This window comes from Nerophis ophidion, linkage group LG27, assembly GCF_033978795.1.
Source record: "Nerophis ophidion isolate RoL-2023_Sa linkage group LG27, RoL_Noph_v1.0, whole genome shotgun sequence".
Lineage (NCBI taxonomy): Eukaryota > Metazoa > Chordata > Actinopteri > Syngnathiformes > Syngnathidae > Nerophis > Nerophis ophidion.
The window spans coordinates 12469462-12491180 of NC_084637.1; the positions used below are offsets into that span (position 1 = coordinate 12469462).

General features: G+C 39.4%; 2 protein-coding genes across 9 annotated transcripts in view; both read left to right on the forward strand.

The window, feature by feature from the left end:
• Positions 1-12006, forward strand: LOC133544395 (OX-2 membrane glycoprotein-like). 4 transcript variants are annotated; one of them, XM_061889672.1, is made up of 7 exons: positions 1-154; positions 266-358; positions 2507-2556; positions 2686-2937; positions 2998-3333; positions 6605-6701; positions 10630-12006. In XM_061889672.1, exons 2-7 carry the CDS (start codon positions 336-338, stop codon positions 10670-10672), a joined length of 801 nt encoding a protein of 266 aa, XP_061745656.1. In that variant the 5' UTR covers positions 1-154; positions 266-335; the 3' UTR covers positions 10673-12006. The 4 variants fall into 4 exon arrangements, with proteins under 4 accessions (XP_061745656.1, XP_061745657.1, XP_061745652.1 ...); XM_061889673.1 differs by having other exon boundaries at positions 3-154; positions 269-358; XM_061889668.1 differs by lacking the exon at positions 2507-2556 and having other exon boundaries at positions 24-154.
• A 151-nt stretch (positions 12007-12157) lies between these two features.
• The window catches only part of LOC133544393 (OX-2 membrane glycoprotein-like), a 42745-nt gene continuing 33183 nt past the window's right edge, over positions 12158-21719 (forward strand). For 2 of the 5 annotated variants that reach the window (XM_061889663.1, XM_061889667.1), the window contains exons 1-3: positions 12158-15985; positions 19374-19423; positions 19499-19562. In XM_061889663.1, the coding sequence (XP_061745647.1) occupies positions 19505-19562 (58 nt within the window). In that variant the 5' untranslated portion in view covers positions 12158-15985; positions 19374-19423; positions 19499-19504. Of the gene's footprint in view, positions 15986-18162; positions 18244-19373; positions 19424-19498; positions 19563-21719 lie in introns of all 5 variants that reach the window. The other 3 variants (XM_061889666.1, XM_061889665.1, XM_061889664.1) reach the window with 3 other exon arrangements.

Sequence of the window (21719 nt, forward strand, 5' to 3'; positions counted from 1 at the left end):
TCTGCCCCTTTCCTCTTGTTGGAGCCTATCAGCATCCGGGGGGTCTAGGCGTGGCTCGCTATTTTCTGCTGAAAACAAAACCGAAAGCATTACTTCGAACCAAATATGTGGCAGACGATGTTGTTGTTGTGCATGCTGCTGCTGAAACTCAAAGGTTAGTTTGTTTAATGTGTTGTTGTGCCTGTTTATTTGACTTTATTAACATGTGCACTGGGGGCTAATTTCGTTGCAAAACTACATTTTCCACTCTTGCTTTGTTTTCCAGCAGCAGCTAACCCGCAGATCACCAGCTTTGGTGCAGATACAGCTGACTACGGATCAGACGCGCATTACAAATGCGAGCTGCAGAACCAGAAAGGTGCGCGATTTAAAGTATTCCTAAATGATGTTCTACGTGTTAAAATGTAATTTTATAGTGATAGCAGACTCATAAAAAAAAAGAAAAAGTTTTTCCTTATAAGCAGCTGCATATGTCACATATTCATACAATTGTGATCAAAATGATTCAACCCCCACACAATTTTGGTATTTTAGCAAGTTGGACATTTATTCCGTATTTTGTTTACAGTCATATCAAATAAAGATGTGTCAAATAGACAAATGCAACTTAAATTGTAACACTGTATTTTACAAAATACCAAAAAAGGACATTTTTCTTAATATCTCATTGACAAAAGTATTCAACCCCCTAGTTCCATGCATCTTTAGTACTTAGTAGAACACCCTTTGGCAGTAATGACATCCTTCAAAGGTGATACATAAGCGGACACAAGCTTCTTGCAACCATCTACAGGTATTTTAGCCCATTCCTCTTGGGCAAAGGCCTCCAGTTCATTCATATTCTTGGGCTTGCGTGCTGCAACTGCCTTCTTCAAGTCCCACCACAGCTTTTCTATAGGATTTAGGTCTGGCGACTGTGAAGGCCACTCCAGAGTCTTCCAGCCCTTCTTCTGCAACCACTCTGATGTTGATTTGGAGGTATGCTTGGGATCGTTGTCCTGTTGGAAGGTCCAACGTCTCCCAAGCCTCAGCTTCGTCACTGACTTCATGACATTTGCAGCTAATATATCCTGCTAGGAAATAGAATTCATGATGCCTTGAACGCGCTGGAGATTCCCGGTACCTGAGGCAGAGAAACAGCCCCCAGAGCATGATTGACCCCACACCATGCTTAACAGTAGGAAAGGTGTTCTTCTCTTTGTAAGCTTCATTTTTTCTCCTCCAGACAAAACGTTGATTCATAGGCCCAAAGAGTTACAGTTTTGTCTCATCACTCCATAGAACAGTTTCCCAAAACCTTTGGGGTTTGTCCAGATGATTTTTGGCATACTGGAGTCTATTTTTCTTGTGCCTGGTAGTCAGAAGTGGGGTGCGCCTGGGAGTTCTGGCATGGAGGCGTTCATCTCGTAGTGCGCGCCTTATTGTCTGGGACGAAACCTGCGTTCCCCCCTCTGCAATGTCCTGTTGTAGTTCCTCAGCTGTTACCCGGGGGTTTTTCACCACTGTACGCTTCAAATATCGGACAGCATCCTCTTTCTACCACACCCAGGTAGTGTTTCCACTGTGCCTTTAGCTTTAAACTTGCGAATTATGTTCCCAACTGTGTCTCTTGGAATGTGTAATGTCTTTGCTATTTTCTTATAACCATATCCTTTCTTATGAAGAGAAATTACCTCCTCTCTTGACTTCTTTGACAACTCCCTGGACTTCACCACGTTGCAAATACACCATTGACCATCTACAAGAAGCTGAGCGTCACAGTCTTTTTCAATCAGTTTAATTGTTGCTCGTTATGGTTCCAATCACATCTACAGGTGTTTTCAACACCTGATTGAAAAGACCTTATTCAAGTTCTGTTCTTAAGAGTTATGATCTTCAAGGGGTAGAATACTTTTCTCAATGAGATATTAAGAGAAATGACACTGTTTGATATTTTACAAAATATAATATTGTAATTCAAGTTGCATTTGTCTATTTATCGCATATTTATTTGATATGACTATAAACAAAATACGGAATAAATGTGCAACTTGCTAAAACACCAAAATTGTGTGAGGGTTGAATAATTTTGATCACAACTGTATGTTGTCAATATTCAGTGTTTTATCGTTCATAGTGAATATTGTAAATCCCACAGTCTTTATCTTCATGCACATTCTGGGTGTCTCATTCAGTTAAAACTATTTTGATTCCATCCTGTTTTTTAAGGCTGTCTTTAGCATTCAATCAGACATTATCAGACAGGTTTTTGTATTAGTGTTCCTAAAAACAGATGTACCGGCCCCAGACAGATTTTTCCTTGAAATTTGGCTCCCCGAGTCAAAATAATTGCCCAGGCCTGACTTATAACATACAACCTCATTTATAGTCAGGGTTTGTTTATAGCTAAACTGCTTTTAAAGAAAAAATGGATGTGGCTGCTTGTTTACATGACAACCCAGTTTAAAGTAAAAACATCTTTCAAAATGAAAGCGTAAACACTCTGGGATTTTTTTCCCCCTAACAGGATGCAGGATGTGTGCATGTGCACGAGGACAATGGATCCTTTCATTATCGGTTTGTGGGAGACAAATGGATGTTTCATTTCATGCTTCTCATACTTCTTTACAGGGCACCATTAGCTGGTGTGTTTTTTTTTTTTTATCCCTGAGCTGATTCCTGAATGGCTTCTTGGCCCCACCTCAGGTGTGCTTCAGGTTACCTGGCAAAGGCGCCTGAAGGACGGTTCTGTGGAGAACTTGGCGTCCTACAGCAAGTGGCATGGGCAACAGGTCAATGAGCCTTACCAGGAGAAGGTGATGCTCACCGAGGCGTCCCTCAGCTCGGCGTCCATCACCCTAAAGAACCTCACGTGGGCTGACGAATGTTGCTATATCTGCCAGTTCAACGTGTATCCAGAAGGGTCCAAGAAAAAGCAGAGCTGCCTCGCCGTCCATGGTAAGACTCCGCCGTACTCTGCGAGGATGACTCAATAGTGATTGTCCTACTTGTACGTAGGAATATCTGAAATGCAAACAAAGGTGTACCCTTCCACCGGCGACCTGGCAGACACAACCAAGCAGGTTACGTTCAGTTGCTCCGCCACAGGGAAACCAGCGCCCTCCATTCGCTGGCTCTTCTCGCCCAACGTCACCAGTTCGCACGAACCGTTGGCCGCCATGGAAGCCAACGACGACCTTACCTTGACCAGCAGTAGTAATGTTACAGTGCTTGTGTCTAGAGGCTGGACGGGACATGCTGACTGCGTTGTGGATACCGGGGGTCGGGGACTGAGGATGGAGAGGATCGCTTTTTCCTGGAATCCCGATCTAGGAAAAAAGGAGGGGGAGACAGGTATGCATGTCATTATGAAACTGAAACTGAAGTCAAATTGAAAGTGAAAGGCTACCTACCATCCATGACGACACAAGAGCAATTTGACAAATGTTGTTTCTCTTTCACATTTCTGGCATGAAAACACTTCAATAGGTTTCCATGCACTTTGAAAGGAATTTGGTTGAAACCAGCTTTTAAAATTGCTTTGCATACAATGTCAGGGTCAAATACAATGAGACATTATATAGACACAGAAACAGAGAATAATGTTGTGTTTATCTAAGTGGAGGTGACGGAAAACGGACACCAGATGGCAGTAGTGTACAGAGATGTAATATGTATATTAAATATATATATAATACTAATAATAATAATAATAAACAATACTAATGTGTCAAAAACCCAAGAGTATGTACGGTGTAAGACTATGTGAAGTATTTAATTGGAGTGTGTGTTACCAACGTGTTGACGAGAGCGAAGGAACGTCCAGGGGAACAGGCAGGTGATCTGGGATACAAGCGGGGGTCCGTGGGGCTGAGAGGGGCGTCAAGAGGTCAGAGTCCAAAGTGGGGGTCGAGGATTGAGGGAGGCAATCAGAGTCCAAAGGGAGATGCGGGGAAAAGAGAGGCACACAGCTCTCTTTCCAGGCGATGGAGGGTACTGCGGGGGCGACACAAGAAAAACACACTGAGAACACGGAAAGGCAGAACACAGGGAGAGCAGGATCGCATGAAGCAGGATGATCGCTTATTGTACGTCAACAGAGAACTAAGTTCCCGCCAGGATCCTTGGTCCACTGGTTCCTTTATACAGTCACAGGTGTGTCAGGCGTGGACTGCCACAGGCTGCGGCTGAGATTGGGCATGGTCCGCTTGATGAGCGCGGGGGGCGTGTCTGGAGTGTCCTTTGAGATACGCAGGCTGCGCTTGTTCCACAACAAATAAAAGACAAACCAGTGATTGCTTTTTCTCGTACGAGTAGAGTGACCTGGAGAACGTGTCGTCAGTTACAGGCTCCAAACTCACTCAGACCTTTCTCCCACTCCCCTCGCCTTTTAATTCATTCGGGAGGCCCTGCATTACATACACACACACAGCTGTACTAAGGAAGGAGGGGTTTTACAGCTGTGTTGGGAACATAACACCTGTGTTGAGAACATAACACATGCAAATATAAAAAGATACAGTAACTTCCTGTGTTGCTCTGTCTCATCTGCAAACTCCTCTTTGTGGTTGGCAGGTCAACCTAAGTTCAATTAACGCCAAGTTTCGTTTCTCTTCGGTTTGTCTAACACATAAGCAAACAATCATATTTGAATAAAAATGAGATAACTTATTTACAATTAATCCAACATACACCTTAATCAGACCGTGTTCGACTTTTCACTGTACAATTTGGTCAGTGCTATTCAACTGGTAGCCAAGAGGCCCAAATTCGAATGACCACACATCGGACCCAGCGTTCAGTTCACAACTTTGGAGACAAACATTCTCGCTCAAATTCCTAAAAACACAATAGCGCTCCTGTGGTAAAGAGGAACTTATACCACCGGCCGATCCTTGCATTGATATTTTAGCCTTACTTGCAAACAACACTGGGGTGCAAACTTTTGATTCACCTAACTGAGGCGTTCGGCAAGGCACTCGGCAGTGACACGTTGATTTATGGAACCAAAGTGTTTACAGTCCTTAGTTCAACTTCTTTCGTCACTTATTGTTTGTCTTAGGTACACTAATGTGTATATTTTAGGCCATTGGTTCTTTGTTGTTTTTTTTTTTTTTTGCAAAAATATATACAGTGGGGCAAAAAAGAATTTAGTCAGCCACCGATTGTGCAAGTTCTCCCGCTTAAAATGATGACAGAGGTCTGTAATTTTCATCATAGGTACACTTCAACTGTGAGAGACAGAATGTGGAAAACAAATCCATGAATTCACATTGTAAGAAATTTTAAGAATTTATTTGTAAATTATTGTGGAAAAGAAATATTTGGTCAACCATTCAAAGCTCTCACTGATGGAAGGAGGTTTTGGCTCAAAATCTCACGATACATGGCCCCATTCATTCTTTCCTTAACACGGATCAATCGTCCTGTCCCCTTAGCAGAAAAACAGCCCCAAAGCATGATGTTTCCACCCCCATGCTTCACAGTAGGTGTGGTGTTCTTGGGATGCAACTCAGTATTCATCTTCTTCCAAACACGACGAGTTGAGTTTGTACCAAAATGGATACATGGATGATACAGCAGAGGATTGGGAGAATATCATGTGGTCAGATGAAACCAAAATAGAACTTTTTGGTACAAACTCAACTCGTCGTGTTTGGAGGAAGACTTCAACACAATATGTTAAATATGGAAAAATAACAGAATAATATGACATATGCAGACATTTGTTATTCAGCATGTGTTGTACTTTGTAAAGTATAGCAATGGATTTGGATATTTTTCCCTTTATATATCTAAATCTGCGGTTTCCAACATAATTTATGATCAATTATTATTCCCAAGAACTTAGTTTCATATACTCTATCAATTTCCACTTTTAATTGTGCTTCACAATTTGTCCTTGCACCACTTAACACCATAAATGTGTCAGGGCGTGGACTGTGGGGTGTTTGTTTTCCCGAGATGCAAGTAAAGTTGGATCGGACATGGCTTGGAGGTAAATACATGATTTTATTTTACCTCTAACAAAAGGTACAGAACTAAAGGCGCGCACAAAGGCGGAGAACAAACCTGACCAATGTAACAAAAACTAGCACTTGGGCAAAAAACTATGAACATAAAACAAATAAACACTTACTGAATACACAAAACTCACGTGGCAAGAAACAAGCAGCAAGAAAAACTATGGCAGCATGACAATGGCATCAGTAGTAAGGATTTCAATAGCATGGATGTCCAGGAGGTAATGTCGCCAGGCCGACTGCCTGGCAACTGCAAGCTTAAATAATACCGAGCTGATTAGAGACAGGTGCGCGAGTGCAAAACGTGAGACAGGTGAAACTAATGAGTAGTCTTGGAAACAAAAAAAGCAAGATTGCACAACCAGGAACTAAAGTCCAAAAAACAAACAGCACATGGCCTAACGAAAACATGATCAATAGACATGAGAAATGTAGTTTTCTTATCATTTAATCATAAGTAATTAATATCAAACCATTTTTTTTAACTGAATCAACTGACCCTCTATCATCCTCAACATTTCCTTCAAGTATATGTGCATGTAAATGTATTGCATGGGTTTTTAATCGTCAAACAGTTCTCAAAGTATGCTGTATTTTTGCAGGTGGATCACCGTCACGAGGAATGGTCCTTGGTATTGTTTTGGGTGTTCTTGCAGTGATTATGATCATTATCATCATTGCTAAGTGGAAACAAAAAAGGTGAGATTAAATTGTATCCCTGTATTACAATCCCCTTTAGAATTGGCATGTGACGTCTTAGCTGAAATGCATGTCGTCAATATCCTCGTGCCTAGAGAATTTACTTCGTGAAATCTGCGCTTTCTGTCTGTTTGCGCTCGTGCGGCTTCTATGACAGCCGTCAGGGGCAATATTCAGAAAGACCTCTCACACATACGACTGAAACGCTCTCACATAAACAGAAACATGATTCTTACACACACGACTAGGATGCTCTCAGTTTCAGCAGTGTGTATAAGAGCGTTTCAGTTTTGTCAGAGAACATTTCAGTAGTGTGTGTAAGAGAAAAAGTGAGGGCATCACAGTACCGTACGTAAGAAGTAATTCTGAATAATGTCCCTGCAAGTGCGCGAACCGACTGAGTCCGCACATGGGCGGGTTTTGGCACTGTTGACACCATAGGAATGTTTTATTTCCTTGTAAAATAACATGGCTATAAATAGTATAAACCATAGTATACTCTATTCACCTGGCAGCCTGTTGGCCAAATCCGGTCCTACAGGTTTAGCTTAAAAGTTGGGAGACGATAATTTTTGTGAAAAATTCCTAAAAACACCAAAGTGCTCCTGTTGTATAGAGCAGGGATCCCCAAACTTTTTGACTAGAGGGCCCGCATTGGGTTAAAAAAAAATTCTGGGGCCGGGCTGTATATAAAGCCAATAATGCAATTTTTTGTGGTCCCCTTTATTTAGAAAAGTACCGAAAAGTATCGAAAAATATTGGTATCGGGACAACAATTTTATATACTGTGTATATATATATATATAAAAAAAAATATGTATATATATATATATATATATATATATATATATATATATATATATATATATATATGTACTCAGCAGGGCAAAAAAGTATTTAGTCAGCCACCGATTGTGCAAGTTCTCCCACTTAAAATGATGACAGAGGTCTGTAATTTTCATCATAGGTACACTTCAACTGTGAGAGACAGAATGTGACAAAAAAATCCAGGAATTCACATTGTAGAAATTTTAAAGAATTTATTTGTAAATTATGGTGGAAAATAAGTAGTTGGTCATCCATTCAAAGCTCTCACTGATGGAAGGAGGTTTTGGCTAAAAATCTCACGATACATGGCCCCATTCATTCTTTCCTTAACACGGATTAATCGTCCTGTCCCCTTAGCAGAAAAACAGCCTCAAAGCTTGATGTTTCCACCCCCATGCTTCACAGTAGGTATGGTGTTCTTGGGACGCAACTCAGTATTCTTCTTCCTCCAAACACGACGCGTTGAGTTTATACCAAAATGGATACATGGATGATACAGCAGAAGATTGGGAGAATGTCATGTGGTCAGATGGTACCAAAATTATTTCGATACTTTTCTAAATAAAGCGGACCAGAAAAATTGCATTATTGGCTTTATTTTACAAAAAATCTTAGGGTACATTAAACATATGTTTATTTTTGCAAGTTTGTCCTTAAATATAAGAGTGAACGTACAAGAAAACTTGTCTTTTAGTAGGAAGTAAACAACTAATTTAGTCTGCTGACGTATGCAGTAACATATTGTGTCATTTATCATTCTATTATTTTTCAAAATTATTAAGGACAAGTGGTAGAAAATAAATTATTAATCTACTTGTTCATTTACTGTTAATATCGGCTTCCTTTCTCTCTTAACATGTTCTATCTACACTTCTGTTAAAATGTAATAATCATTTATTCTCCTGTTGTTTGGATGCTTTCCATTAGTTTGGGATGATACCACACATTTTGGTATCAATCCGATACAGGATCATACATTGGTCACATTCAAAGTCCTCATGTGTCTAGGGACATATTTCTTGAGTTTACAAACATAAAAAAACAAAAAACGAAAGATGTGATGCAAAAAAATATCATATAATATATATATAATATATAATATCATTACAGCGGATGCTAGGTGTTTGTTTACATTTTGACGCCGGTGAGCTACGGTGTGTAGTGAAGCATGTTTAGCTATTCTTCGTCCTGCAGGGATGATACTTGTAAGAAACGTACTTTATTTGTCGCCATGGAGGCGAGGATTAGTGATTTAGAAGTAGCTAGGCTGGACTTTAGCCGCTAGCAGTTACACATGTTTTTCGTTATGGGATTTGTATAACTAAGGTGTTGCTGTGGCGCGTTTACTTCAGATTCAGTCAATAGTCATTTGTTAAACTTCTTTAGTTATACTAGTGCTGTTCCTCAAGGTTCCATTTCGGCAGTGATGGGCAAGCTACTTGGGAAAAGTGGTAAGCTAAGCTGCAAGTTACTTCTGATTAAATGTAACTAAGCTTCAGGGTAAGTTATACCTCCAGAGAATTGTAGTAAACTACACGGCAAAAGTAGCTTTTACATTCATATATGACCCCCAGTATGACATGCATTAAGCTACAGACCTCCTTTTTACAGCTTTTATGTCTACAAACCTCGTTTCCATATGAGTTGGGAAATTGTGTTAGATGTAAATATAAACGGAATACAATGATTTGCTAATCCTTATCAACCCATATTCAATTGAATGCACTACAAAGACAATATATTTGATGTTCAAACTCATACGCTTAATATATTTTTTTGCAAATAATAATTAGAATTTAATGGCTTCAACAAGTGCCAAAGTAGTTGGGAAAGGGCATGTTCACCACTGTGTTACATCACATTTTCTTTCAACAACACTCAATAAACGTTTGAGAACTGAGGAAACTAAATGTTGAAGATTTGAAAGTGGAATTCTTTCCCATTCTTGTTTTATGTAGAGCTTCAGTCATTCAACAGACCGGGGTCTCCGCTGTCGTATTTTACACTTCATAATGCGCCACACATTTTCCATGAGAGACAGGTCTGGACTGGAGGCGGGCCAGGAAAGTACCCGCATTCTTTTTTTACGAAGCCACGCTGTTGTAACATGTGCTGAATGTGGCTTGGCATTGTCTTGCTGAAATAAGCAGGGGCGTCCATGAAAAAGACGGCGCTTAGATGGCAGCATATGTTGTTCCAAAACCTGTATGTACCTTTCAGCATTAATGGTGCCTTCACAGATGTGTAAGTTACCCATGCCTTGGGCACTAATGCACCTCCATACCATCACAGATGCTGGCTTTTGAACTTTGCGTCGATAACAGTCTGGGTGGTTCGCTTCCCCTTTGGTCCGGATGACACGATGTCGAATATTTCCAAAAACAATTTGAAATGTGGGCTCGTCAGACCACAGAACACTTATACACTCTGCATCAGTCCATCTTAGATGATCTCGGGCCCAGAGAAGCCGGCGGCGTTTCTGGATGTTGTTGATAAATGGCTTTCGCTTCACATAGTAAAGCTTTAACTTGCACTTACAGATGTAGCGACAAACTGTATTTAGTGACAGTGGTTTTCTGAAGTGCTCCTGAGCCCATGTGGTGATATCCTTAGAGATTGATGTCGGTTTTTGATACAGAGCCGTCTGAGGGATCGAAGGTCACGGTCATGTTGGTTTCCGGCCATGCCGCTTACGTGGAGTGATTTCCCCAGATTCTATTAACCTTTTGATGGTATTATGGACCGTAGATGTAGAAATCCCTAAATGTCTTGCAATTGCACTTTGAGAAACGTTGGTCTTAAACTGTTTGACTATCGTGTTTGGTTTACCTTCTCAAATAAAACCCAAGTGTCAAAGCAGTTTTGAACTGGCCTCGGTCTCTCTTGGACCTATAAACCAATTTTTTTCACCTTTTCATACAAACTTTGGACTTTATCTGGAATATGAACATAACTATTTAACACAATGGATTGAAGTGAACTGCAGTCGTCAATTCGTATGTGATTATTTATCATAAGTACAAAAACTTGTAAAATATTAATGATACATTATTTCCTAATATCAATTTTTAAACGTACTGGTTTCTCTCCTTCCTACCAGGTTGAAAGACTACAAAACACCTGAAGCTGTTGAAGCGGTTTAGCTCTCCAGACATTTTATGGAATCCACAACAGGAAGTATGTGATGATCTTCACCTGTAACTCAAACATACCTTCTTGTGTTTATGTAAATGTAGCAGATTATATTACAAGTATATTGTTGTTATATAAAGTAAAGGGTTTTGTGGAATGACTCTGTTTTGGACGATAAGGTATGTTTGGGGAAAGTAAGGTCAAGTGTGGGTTTTTGAGGCTGATGAAGAGGCATGAAGAGTTTCCACCTCCTGGAACTCCACCTGTAGCGCGACCTAGTGGACTTTTAAGTGAAGTAATGAAAAATGAGACATCTTAACTATGATCAGTTTAGCTCAGGGGTGTCAAACGAACAGTTTTTTTTGCGGGATGAGTTTGCTAAGTATAAAAATGAGCAGAACATTTTGGAATGAAAGAAACTGCAGTTCTAAATGTGTCCACTAGATGTCACAATAGCAATTCTTTGTATCTTTGTAGATGATGCTACATATGTAAAAAAATAAAATAAAATAAACCACATGATGTTACTGCATAAATAACATCCTGTATTTTGATTTTGATATTATTCTTTTATCTTGTAATGATAATAATAAAAATAATAATATCAATAATAATAAAGATAATGATAATAATAATAATAATAATAATAATAATAATGATAATGGTAATAATAATGATAGTAATAATAATAAAAATAATAACAATAATAATGATAATAATAATAATGATAATGATGATAACAATGATAATAATGATAATAATAATAATGATAATAATAACGGTAATAATTGACACCAATGAGTTGACTGTATTCAGAAAGTATAAATAATGACAAATAAAGATAGAATACTATTAACATATAAGGGTAAAAAAGAAAAAACTACATTATGATTTGTACATTTTCAGAATGTGCTTGTTCTATTTTTTTTTAAATAATCAGAAGTTGTCTTTATTTTTAAATTATCGCGCCGTGATTTTACCAGTCCGGCTCACTTTGGAGTAGATTTTTCTCCACGTGGCCCCCCCATCTAAAATGAGTTTGACACCCCTGGTTTAGCTTATATCTTGTTTCGTAAGTAAATTGCACTTTTTTTTTGCGTGTTTGCACTTTAAATGTCATTTTTTTGTTCATCTGTTCTATCTATTATTATCTATTAATATCTATTCATATTAGAGCTGGGCGATATGGCCTTTTTTTAATATCTCGATATTTTTAGGCCATATCACGATACACGATATATATCTCGATATTTTTCCTTAGCCTTGAATTAACACTTGATGCATATAATCACACCTGTATGATGATTTTATGTGTCGACATTAAAACATTCTTGTTCATACTGCATTAATGTATGCTTATTTTAAACTTTCATGCAGAGAGGGAATCACAAGTCAATTGACCAAAATTGTATTTATTAAACAGTTATTAAGCAGTGGCACAAACATTCATGTCATTTCCAAAACAGAAAGTGCAAGATTGTCAGAGACATTTTAAATCAAGCTATGAGTGCACTTTTTGTGCATGATGTCACTAAGATGATGTATCAAATCAACACAAATCAAAGTTCACTTTTTGTACAGAACGCTACTACGATAGTTTAAAACAAATAAAGTGCACTTTTGTGCATGATGTCACACAAGATATTTCAGTAACTGTCCAATAAAAATGAGCAACACTAAATGGAGATGTTGACATGCGTAGAAAGTACTCTTCATTCTCTAGCAGGTGACTTTTCAAATGATGCTACATATTAGCAGAAATGCTACATTTTGTAGCAACGCTTTTGCCCCACACTTGACAAATCACGATTGTCTGTTCACCATCTTCCCGCTTGAAGGACAAAGGACCCCCTGCTGTTTTTCTTGGCAATTATTCCTTCCTTCATTTGTCACCTTCTTTCTCTCGTACTACCACTCGCACGGCTCCGCTAGCATCACAGCTAACGCTACCCGTGCCGCTACCTCTCTGCTCCGCGAGGGCGTATACGTATGTAAGAAGGTGCGCTTGCTGTCTAAAAGCAACTGGGTGAGAACGTATACTTGAATATCACGATATAGTCATTTTCTGTATCGCACAGAGACAAACCCGCGATACATCGAGTGTATCGATATATCGCCCAGCCCTAATTCATATTAATGTAAAGTTAATGTTCCCTCGCCATAATTATTTAATTTAATTAATCTCAAAGAAAACAAGGAGAAGAAGAAGATGTAGCACTTGTCTTGATGTGCGGACAAATGTATTATCAAGTAGCCATATTGTGAGTTTTAAAAACTGAAATAAATATGTCATGTGTCCATTTGCTTCATAGCATAAAATAATACAAAAAATATTCTAATTATTCCTGCATTAGACTATATTGCCAAAAGTATTTGGCCACCTCCCTTGACTCACATATGAACCATCCCTATAGGGTTCAATATGACTGGAAAGGCTGTCCACAAGGTTGCGGAGTGTGTTTATAGGAATTTTCCAACATTCTTCCAAAAGCGCATTGGTGAGGTCACACACTGATGTTGGTCGAGAAGGTGTTCTATCGGGTTCAGGTCAGGACTCTGTGCAGGCCAGTCAAGTTGATCCACACCAGACTCTGTCAGCCATGTCTTTATGAACCTTGCTTTGTGCACTGGTGCACAGTCATGTTGGAAGAGGAAGGGACCCACTTCAAACTGTTCTAACAAGGTTGGGAGCATGAAATTGTCCAAAATGATTTGTTATAATGGAGCATTCTAAGTACCTTTCAATGGAACTAAGAGGCCAAGCCCAACTACTGAAAAACAACCCCATACCATAATTCCTCCTCCACCAAATTTCACACTTGGCACAATGCAGTCCGAAATGTAGCGTTCTCCTGGCAACCTCCAAACCCAGACTAGTCCATCAGATTGTCAGATAGAAAAGCGCGATTCATCATTCCAGAGAAGGCATCTCCACTGCTCTAGAGTCCAGTGGCGACGTGCTTTACACCACGACATCCAACGCTTTGCATTGGACTTGGTGATGTATGGCTTAGATACAGCTGCCCGGCCATGGAAACCCATTCCATGAAGCTCTCTGCGTACTGTACGTGGGCCGATTGGAAGATCACATGAAGTTTGGAGCTCTGTAGCAACTGAGTGTGCAGAAAGTCTTTGCACTATGCGCTTCAGCATCCGCTGACCCCTCTCTGTCAGTTTACGTGGCCTACCACTTGGTGGCTGAGTTGCTGTTGTTCCCAAACTCTTCTATTTTTTTATGATAAAGCCAACAGTTGAATTTGGAATATTTAGGAGCGAGGACATTTCATGACTGGATTTGTTGCACAGGTGGCATCCTACGACAGTTAGAAATCACTGAGCTCCTGAGAGCGACCCATTCTTTCACAAATGTTTGTAGAAACAGTCTCCATGCCTAAGTGCTTGATTTTATACACCTGTGGCCGGGCCAAGTGATTAGGACACCTGATCCTGATCATTTGGATGGGTGGTCAAATACTTTTGGCAATATAGTGTATTACTAGTGCTGGGGGTTAAGCCACCCCATCTTTAAAAACTAATGACTGCTGTTTCGAATTAAAATCGAAGGTCCCTGAACACACCACGGTTATCTGCTATGGGATGCAAAAAACAAACTTCGACATGACTTTGTCTGATATTTTAATATATTTTTCTTTCTTCCATCACCTCATTCTGGTTCCCAAATGGATGAAAGTAAGCCTTGATGATGTCACAATGTCTGTGTAGTGTGAACATAATGAACTGTGGTACACATTCCCACTTTGATTCAAACAACCTAACTATGGAACATTGACAGCAACAAGTATTGTATTTTTGTATTTTTTTTAAATAAATGACATACCTTCATCACATTGAAGGACCACAAACCCAACTTCGCAAATAACCCAACAAGCCTGACTAATAAACCCAACTAAGGAGCGTTTGAAGCCAGATGGAATAATCACAAGGCCTCCTTTAGAAACCAGACCTTGCGGAATTCTACAGAACTCAGCAAGCACATTTGGAACCTAAAAGACAATAATGTTGAATATATTTAATAACATGGCAAATTCTTGAATCCAGCACACCTTACAACAGTGGTAATAAAAGATGCAACCTATGCTTAAAAGAGAAACTGTTTATTATATATCATCCAGACCTGTCATCCCTCAACAAGGGCAGTGAAATCATATCAACATGCCATCACAGACGGAAACACCTCCCAGGTAACAAATGTCCCATCTTATAAAAAGTCACCCCCTTAGTGGTTGTAGCCCTAAACAACTGACTTACTTATTGGTCATTTTCTGGGTTATTTTGTTTTACTTTTGTAGCTGTATGTTGAATTGGTGCAGCTGAATTGGCAGCTGGTTGCATGTCACTTACAGATACCAAGTTTTCAAGGCAGAAATCATATTTGAAATTATCCAGTAACAAACGTGTCCGCATTAAGAACATTTATTTTATCCTAGTTTTTGCCTGTTTATCGTGTTTGGTTTACTTTCTCAAATAAAGCCCAAGTGTCAAAGCAGTTTTAAACTGGAGATACGGAACACTTTTATTTCCTCTCGGACATGTAAGCCTATTTTTGTCACCTTTTCATACAAACTTTGGACTTTATCTGGAATATAAACATAACTGTTGAACTGAATTGTATTCGTCAACTCGTATCTGATTATTTATCAGGACACATTCCCACTTTGATTCAAACAAAATAATTATGGGATGTTGACAACAAAATGTATTTGATTTTTAAAAAATCAAATGACAGTTTTGGATTAAAAAGAAGAAAAAAACAAATGTCATATATTATAAAAAAAAGTCAGGCCTAAGCAACGGACTTATTTACTGGTCATTTTGGGGGGTGTTCTTTTTACTTTTGTAGCTGTATGTTGAACAGGCGCTATCAGCTCTGTCACTTTTTTAATGTCTTTTATGTACTTTGATGTTTTCCTCTTGTTTTTTTTGTGTTATCAGCTCTGTCACTTTTTTAATGTCTTTTAGGTACTTTGATGTTTTCCTCTTGTTTTTTTTGTGTGTTTTTACTTTTTTTTGTGGACTTTTTGTATCTGCCGTGCAACCACATCATTGTACACATTTTGGGGACAAATAAAGTGGGATAGGCTCCAGCACCCCGGTAGGAAATGGATGGATGGATGGATAAAGTATGTTGTATCCGAGCGAATTACAGAAAATAGCCACTAGAGGGCCCACTTTAAAAAACAATGATGAGGATAGCATGACGTTGAAGGGGTATTTGGAAGTTTGGACTTTTTCTTTGACTTTCATGTCACATGCAGCACATTTGACATGCTGCTCACCGAAAAGTAATTCTTCTTGACACGTGGGTGAGTTTAATCTGATTTTCTATGCCGTAACACAATTGTTACCTCAATAATATTATTTTTGTACATATACCAGTGTATGTATTATCTTTTTTATCATTATTTACTATTTTTCTGTCAACATGTTAAACAGGTTGTGTGAAGGAATTATGAGTAATAGACATGAATCCGGCAAATATAGGACTAAATAAGATCTGATTCTTCCTACTCCTTTTGATGTTCCATCATGTAATTTTATTATTCAGCATGTCAGAAACAAATACTCCAAAAACATCTCCACTTGTTAAAATGTTCAAATAATGAATGTGGTTATTATTATTTTTTCTGCAGCTGTTACACATACTGTAATATTGTCCATGGTAATTGGGATTTGTTATAGTGTATATTATTTAAAAATATAATATAATATATCAGTATATGTTATATACTGTATAAATAAATATTACATATTTTTTGTTTTTTATGTTGCTACTATGGTACATTTTTAGTCTGCTTAATACCTACTTTTAATACTTACTTTTTACTTTTTAAATTTGATCTCAATTCTGTAGACTGCTCCTGGAATTTTTATTTTTCCTGAGGGAACTCTCCTGAAGGAATCAATAAAGTTCTATACATCTATTCGTCTATCTATCTATCTATCTATCTATCTATCTATCTATCTATCTATCTATCTATCTATCTATCTATCTATCTATCTATCTATCTATCTATCTATCTATCTATCTATCTATCTATCTATCTATCTATCTATCTATCTATCCATCTATCCATCCATCTATCCATCCATCCATCCATCCATCCATCCATCTGCATTATCCTTTCCTTTAAAACAACATTTCTCAACGAGCTATTGCAAGGAATTTAGGGATTTTACCATCCACGGCTCGTAAATTCATCAAAAAGTTCAGAGAATCTGGAGAAATCACTGCACGTAAGCGATGATATTACGGACTTTTGATCCCTCAGGTGGTACGGCATCAAAAACCAACATCAGTGTGTAAAGGATATCACCACATGGGCTTGGGAGCACTTCATAAAACCACTGTCAGTAACTACAGTTGGTCGCTACATCCGTAAGTGCAAGTTAAAACACTACTATGCAAAGCAAAACCCATTTATCAACAATATCCTGAAACGCCGCCAGCTTTGCTGGGCCCGAGATCATCTAAGCCGGACTGATGGAATAGTGTTCTGTGGTCTGACGAGTCCACATTTGAAATTATATTCGGAAACAGAGGATGTGGTGTCCTCCAGAACAAATAGGAAAATAGCCATCCGGATTGTTATAGGCGCAAAGTTCAAAAGCCAGCATCTGTGATGGTATGGGGGTGTATTAGTGCCCAAGGTATGGGTAACTTACACATCTGTGAAGGCACCATTAATGCTGAAAGGTCCATACAGGTTTTGGAACAACATATGTTGTCATCCAAGCAACGTTATCATGGACGCCCCTGCTTATTTCAGCAAGACAAGTGTTACAACAGTGTGGCTTCATAAAACAAGAATGCGGGTACTTTCCTGGCCCACCTGCAGTCCAGACCAGTCTCCCATCGAAAATGTGTGGCGCATTATGAAGCATAAAATACGACAGCGGAGACCCCGGACTGTTGAACGACTGAAGCTCTACATAAAACAAGAATGGGAAATAATTCCACTTTCAAAGCGTCAACAATTAGTTTCCTCAGTTACCAAACGTTTATTGAGTGTTGTTAAAAGAAAAGGTGATGTAACACAGTGGTAAACATGCCCTTTCCCAACTACTTTGGCACGTGTTGCAGCCATGAAATTCTAAGTTAATTATTATTTGCAAAAAAAAAATAAAGTTTATGAGTTTGAACATCAAATATCTTGTCTTTGTAGTGCATTCAACTGAATATGGGTTGAAGAGGATTTGCAAATCATTGTATTCCGTTTATATTTACATCTAACACAATTTCCCAACTCATATGGAAACGGGGTTTGTCGATATATTTTTTTAAATTATTATTTTGCTGCAGCTGTTGCATTTGCTGTAATATTATTTATGGTAATTGGGATTTGTTATAATATTGTATATACCATATACAAATATAATATAATATATCAGTATTTATAGTATATACTGTATATATCATATGTAAATATTTATTTTGCTACTATGGTACATTTTTTGTTTTGTTGGTATTTTTCTGTTGCAGTTTCATGTCTTCCTTGAGCGCTATTCTCTACACCTGCTTTGTTTTCGCAATCCAGACTTTTTAAATTGTGCTCCATGCGCTGTAAGTCTTTGCTGTCGTCCAGCATTGTGTGTTTTGTTTAAGTTGCAGCCAGTTCAGCTTTAGTTTTGTTTTGCATAGCCATGCCCAAGCTTCAAAGCCTTTTCCATAGCGGCACTCGCCATTTGTTTATTTTTGGTTTAAGCATGAGATACCTGTGGAGGACTTCCTCCTTCCGGGTTCCATGGACCACCAAGGACAGACATGACGGCGAGCAGTTTGTGAATTCTTTCATTTTTTCAAATTAACTTTCGTCTTGTTGGGTCGCTTCTCAGCTCCTCCTCCACTACTCGCCTTTTCAGCCGCCCATGTCGTCTTCTGAATCTCGCTCTCGGACGCTGTCGCTTTGCATCCACTGGCTCTCCAACTTCTTCTGCCCCACTTGCCTCTCCTGCTGCCCTTTTACACACTGAGAGGTGATTGCACAACTGCGCCCAAGTGGGCCATCTACACACCTGACACTTGTTTCGGAGCCTCGCTGCAGGACCGCCGGCCACGCCTCCTCACAATATCTTTTTACCTGCACGCTGCCTCCCGCCGTCGTCTGGATATTGTGATCACGACACAGCGTGTTCCCGACATCCATCCATCCATCCATTTTCTGCGACTTGTCCCTTTTGGGGTTGTGGGTCGTACTGGAGCCTATCTCAGCTGCATTCGGGTGCAAGGCGGCGTATACCCTGGACAAGTCGCCACCTCATAGTCGTCACCATCACAGAAAGACGGACAACATTCAGACTCACATTCTCACACTAGGGCCAATTTAGTGTTGCCAATCAACCTATCCCCAAGTGCAATCTACAAAGCAAGTATCTACCTGCTGCCACCTACTGACATGGACGATTATTACACGGTTACTCTGCCGAACTCTAGACAGCACAGACACTCAACAACGGCACATTATTTACGGATTATAATTACTTATGTGCAAATAATATTTTTAACCCAATTAGGTGAAATTACGTCATCTCCACCAGACAATATCTCACGGTACACTAGTGTGCCACGGCACAGTGGTTGAAAAACACTTGTCTAGACTTTGTTTTTGCTGCCGGGTGGAAAGTGGTGTGTCACTCCGTTTTAATTGACCTTAAAGCAAATGACGACTAAAGCCTATTTCTCCTCTCATGCAGCAGACAGTGCGCCATGCAGAACCACACCTGCTGAATATTGATTGACGAGGGTGAGTCTGCATCAAAAGTTCTCCAGAACTTCCTAAAGCTAAGGCCTAACATCAATTGTGTGTGTGTGTTATCAGTTTGACATGCTTGGACTGCGTCTGACCTTACTGCTCTGGATCGGAGGAACATCCAGCACGCAAGGTTAGTTGCGTATAAATAACCACAATTGTGTGTCCCCTCATCCATCCTGAGATACAGTGGGGCAAACAAGTATTTAGTCAGCCACCGATTGTGCAAGTTCTCCCACTTAAAATGTTGACAGAGGTCTGTAATTTTCGTCATAGGTACACTTCAACTGTGAGGGACAGAATGTGGAAAAAAAAATCCAGGAATTCATATTGTAGGAATTTTAAAGAATTTATGTGTAAATTATAGTGGAAAATAAGTATTTGGTCACTTCAAACAAGGAAGATCTCTGGCTCTCACAGACCTGTAACTTCTTCTTTAAGAAGCTCTTCTGTCCTCCACTGTATTAATGGCACTTGTTTGAACTCGTTATCTGTATAAAAGACACCAGTCCACAGCCTCAAACAGTCAGACTCCAAACTCCACAATGGCCAAGACCAAAGAGCTGTCGAAGGACAGCAGGAAAAGAATTGTAGACCTGCACCAGACTGGGAAAAGTGAATCTACAATAGGCAAGCAGCTTGGTGTGAAAAAATCAACTGTGGGAGCAATTATCAGAAAATGTAAGACATACAAGACCACTGATAATCTCCCTCGATCTGGGGCTCCACACAAGATCTTATCCCGTGGGGTCAAAATGATCATGAGAACGGTGGGCAAAAATCCCAGAACCACACGGGGGGACCTGGTGAATGACCTGCAGAGAGCTGGGACCAAAGTAACAAAGGTTACCATCAGTAACACACTACGCCTGCAGTGCCAGACGTGTGCCCCTGCTTAAGCCAGTGCATGTCCGGGCTCGCCTGAAGTATGCCAGAAAGCACATGGATGATACAGCAGAGGATAGGGAGAATATCATGTGGTCAGATGAAACCAAAATAGAACTTTTTGGTATAAACTCAACTCGTCGTGTTTGGAGGAAGAAGAATACTGAGTTGCATCCCAAGAACACCATACCTACTGTGAAGCATGGGGGTGGAAACATCATGCTTTGGGGCTGTTTTTCTGCTAAGGGGACAGGACGGTTGATCCGTGTTAAGGAAAGAATGAATGGGGCCATGTATCATGAGATTTTGAGCCAAAACCTCCTTCCATCAGTGAGAGCTTTGAAGATGAAACGTGGCTGGGTCTTCCAGCATGACAATGATCCAAACACAACGAAGGAGTGGCTCCATAAGAAGCATTTGAAAGTCTTGGAGTGGCCTAGCGAGTCTCCAGACCTCAACCCCATAGAAAATCTGTGGAGGGAGTTGAAAGTCCGTGTTGCTTGGCGATAGCCCCAAAACACCTCTGCTCTCGAGAAGATCTGCATAGAGGAATGGGCCAAAATACCAGCTACTGCATGTGCAAACCTGGTAAAGACCTATAGTAATCGTTTGACCTCTGTTATTGCCAACAAAAGTTATATTACAAAGTATCGAGTTGAATTTTTGTTATTGACCAAATACTTATTTTCCACCATAATTTACAAATAAATTCTTTAAAATTCCTACAGTGTGGATATGTTTTCTTTCACATTCTGTCTTTCACAGTTGAAGTAATAATAATAATAATAATAATAAGATTTTATTTGTAAAAAGCACTTTACGTTGAGCAAACAACCTCAAAGTGCCACAGTGTAAAAAAAAAAATAGTAATAATGAAAAGTGTACCTATGATGAAAATTACAGACCTCTGTCATCATTTTAAGTGGGAGAACTTGCACAATCGGTGGCTGACTAAATACTTTTTTGCCCCAATGTATGCAAGTTGCGCGTGCAATAATGGAGGAAACATTGCACACCCCATCAAAGCATATCATGTGCCCCACTTCCTTTTTCTTTCTTAGGATTCCGTCCAAAAAAAAAACAACTTAAAAGGGAACGGTGTATTGCCCATCATCCACATGTCCATCATCTACAATGGATGTGGATGATGGTAAAAATCCCGCCCAAAACGTGCAGTTTTTTGTAAAACCAAACTTAAATGATATAAAAGACACAGGTGCTAATTAGGGCATAGATGTGCACATTAGGAAAAAAGTTAACACTTGAGTTTGGGGAACACATATTCACCATTAATTAGTTGCTTGCAAATTAGTAACATATTGGCTCTTAATTAGTCATTATTAAGTAGTTATTATTGCCTTATTTTGCATGGCCTTATTATACAACCAGTAAGCCATTAACTAAG

Bases quoted from the DNA above. Each gene is read 5' to 3' on its own strand.
- LOC133544395 (XM_061889668.1), top strand. From the start codon at position 106: ATGTGGCAGACGATGTTGTTGTTGTGCATGCTGCTGCTGAAACTCAAA. The intron at 2,938-2,997 runs GTAAGACTCCGC...ACTTGTACGTAG, and splicing joins GAGCTGCCTCGCCGTCCATG to GAATATCTGAAATGCAAACA. The intron at 6,702-10,629 runs GTGAGATTAAAT...CCTTCCTACCAG, and splicing joins GCTAAGTGGAAACAAAAAAG to GTTGAAAGACTACAAAACAC.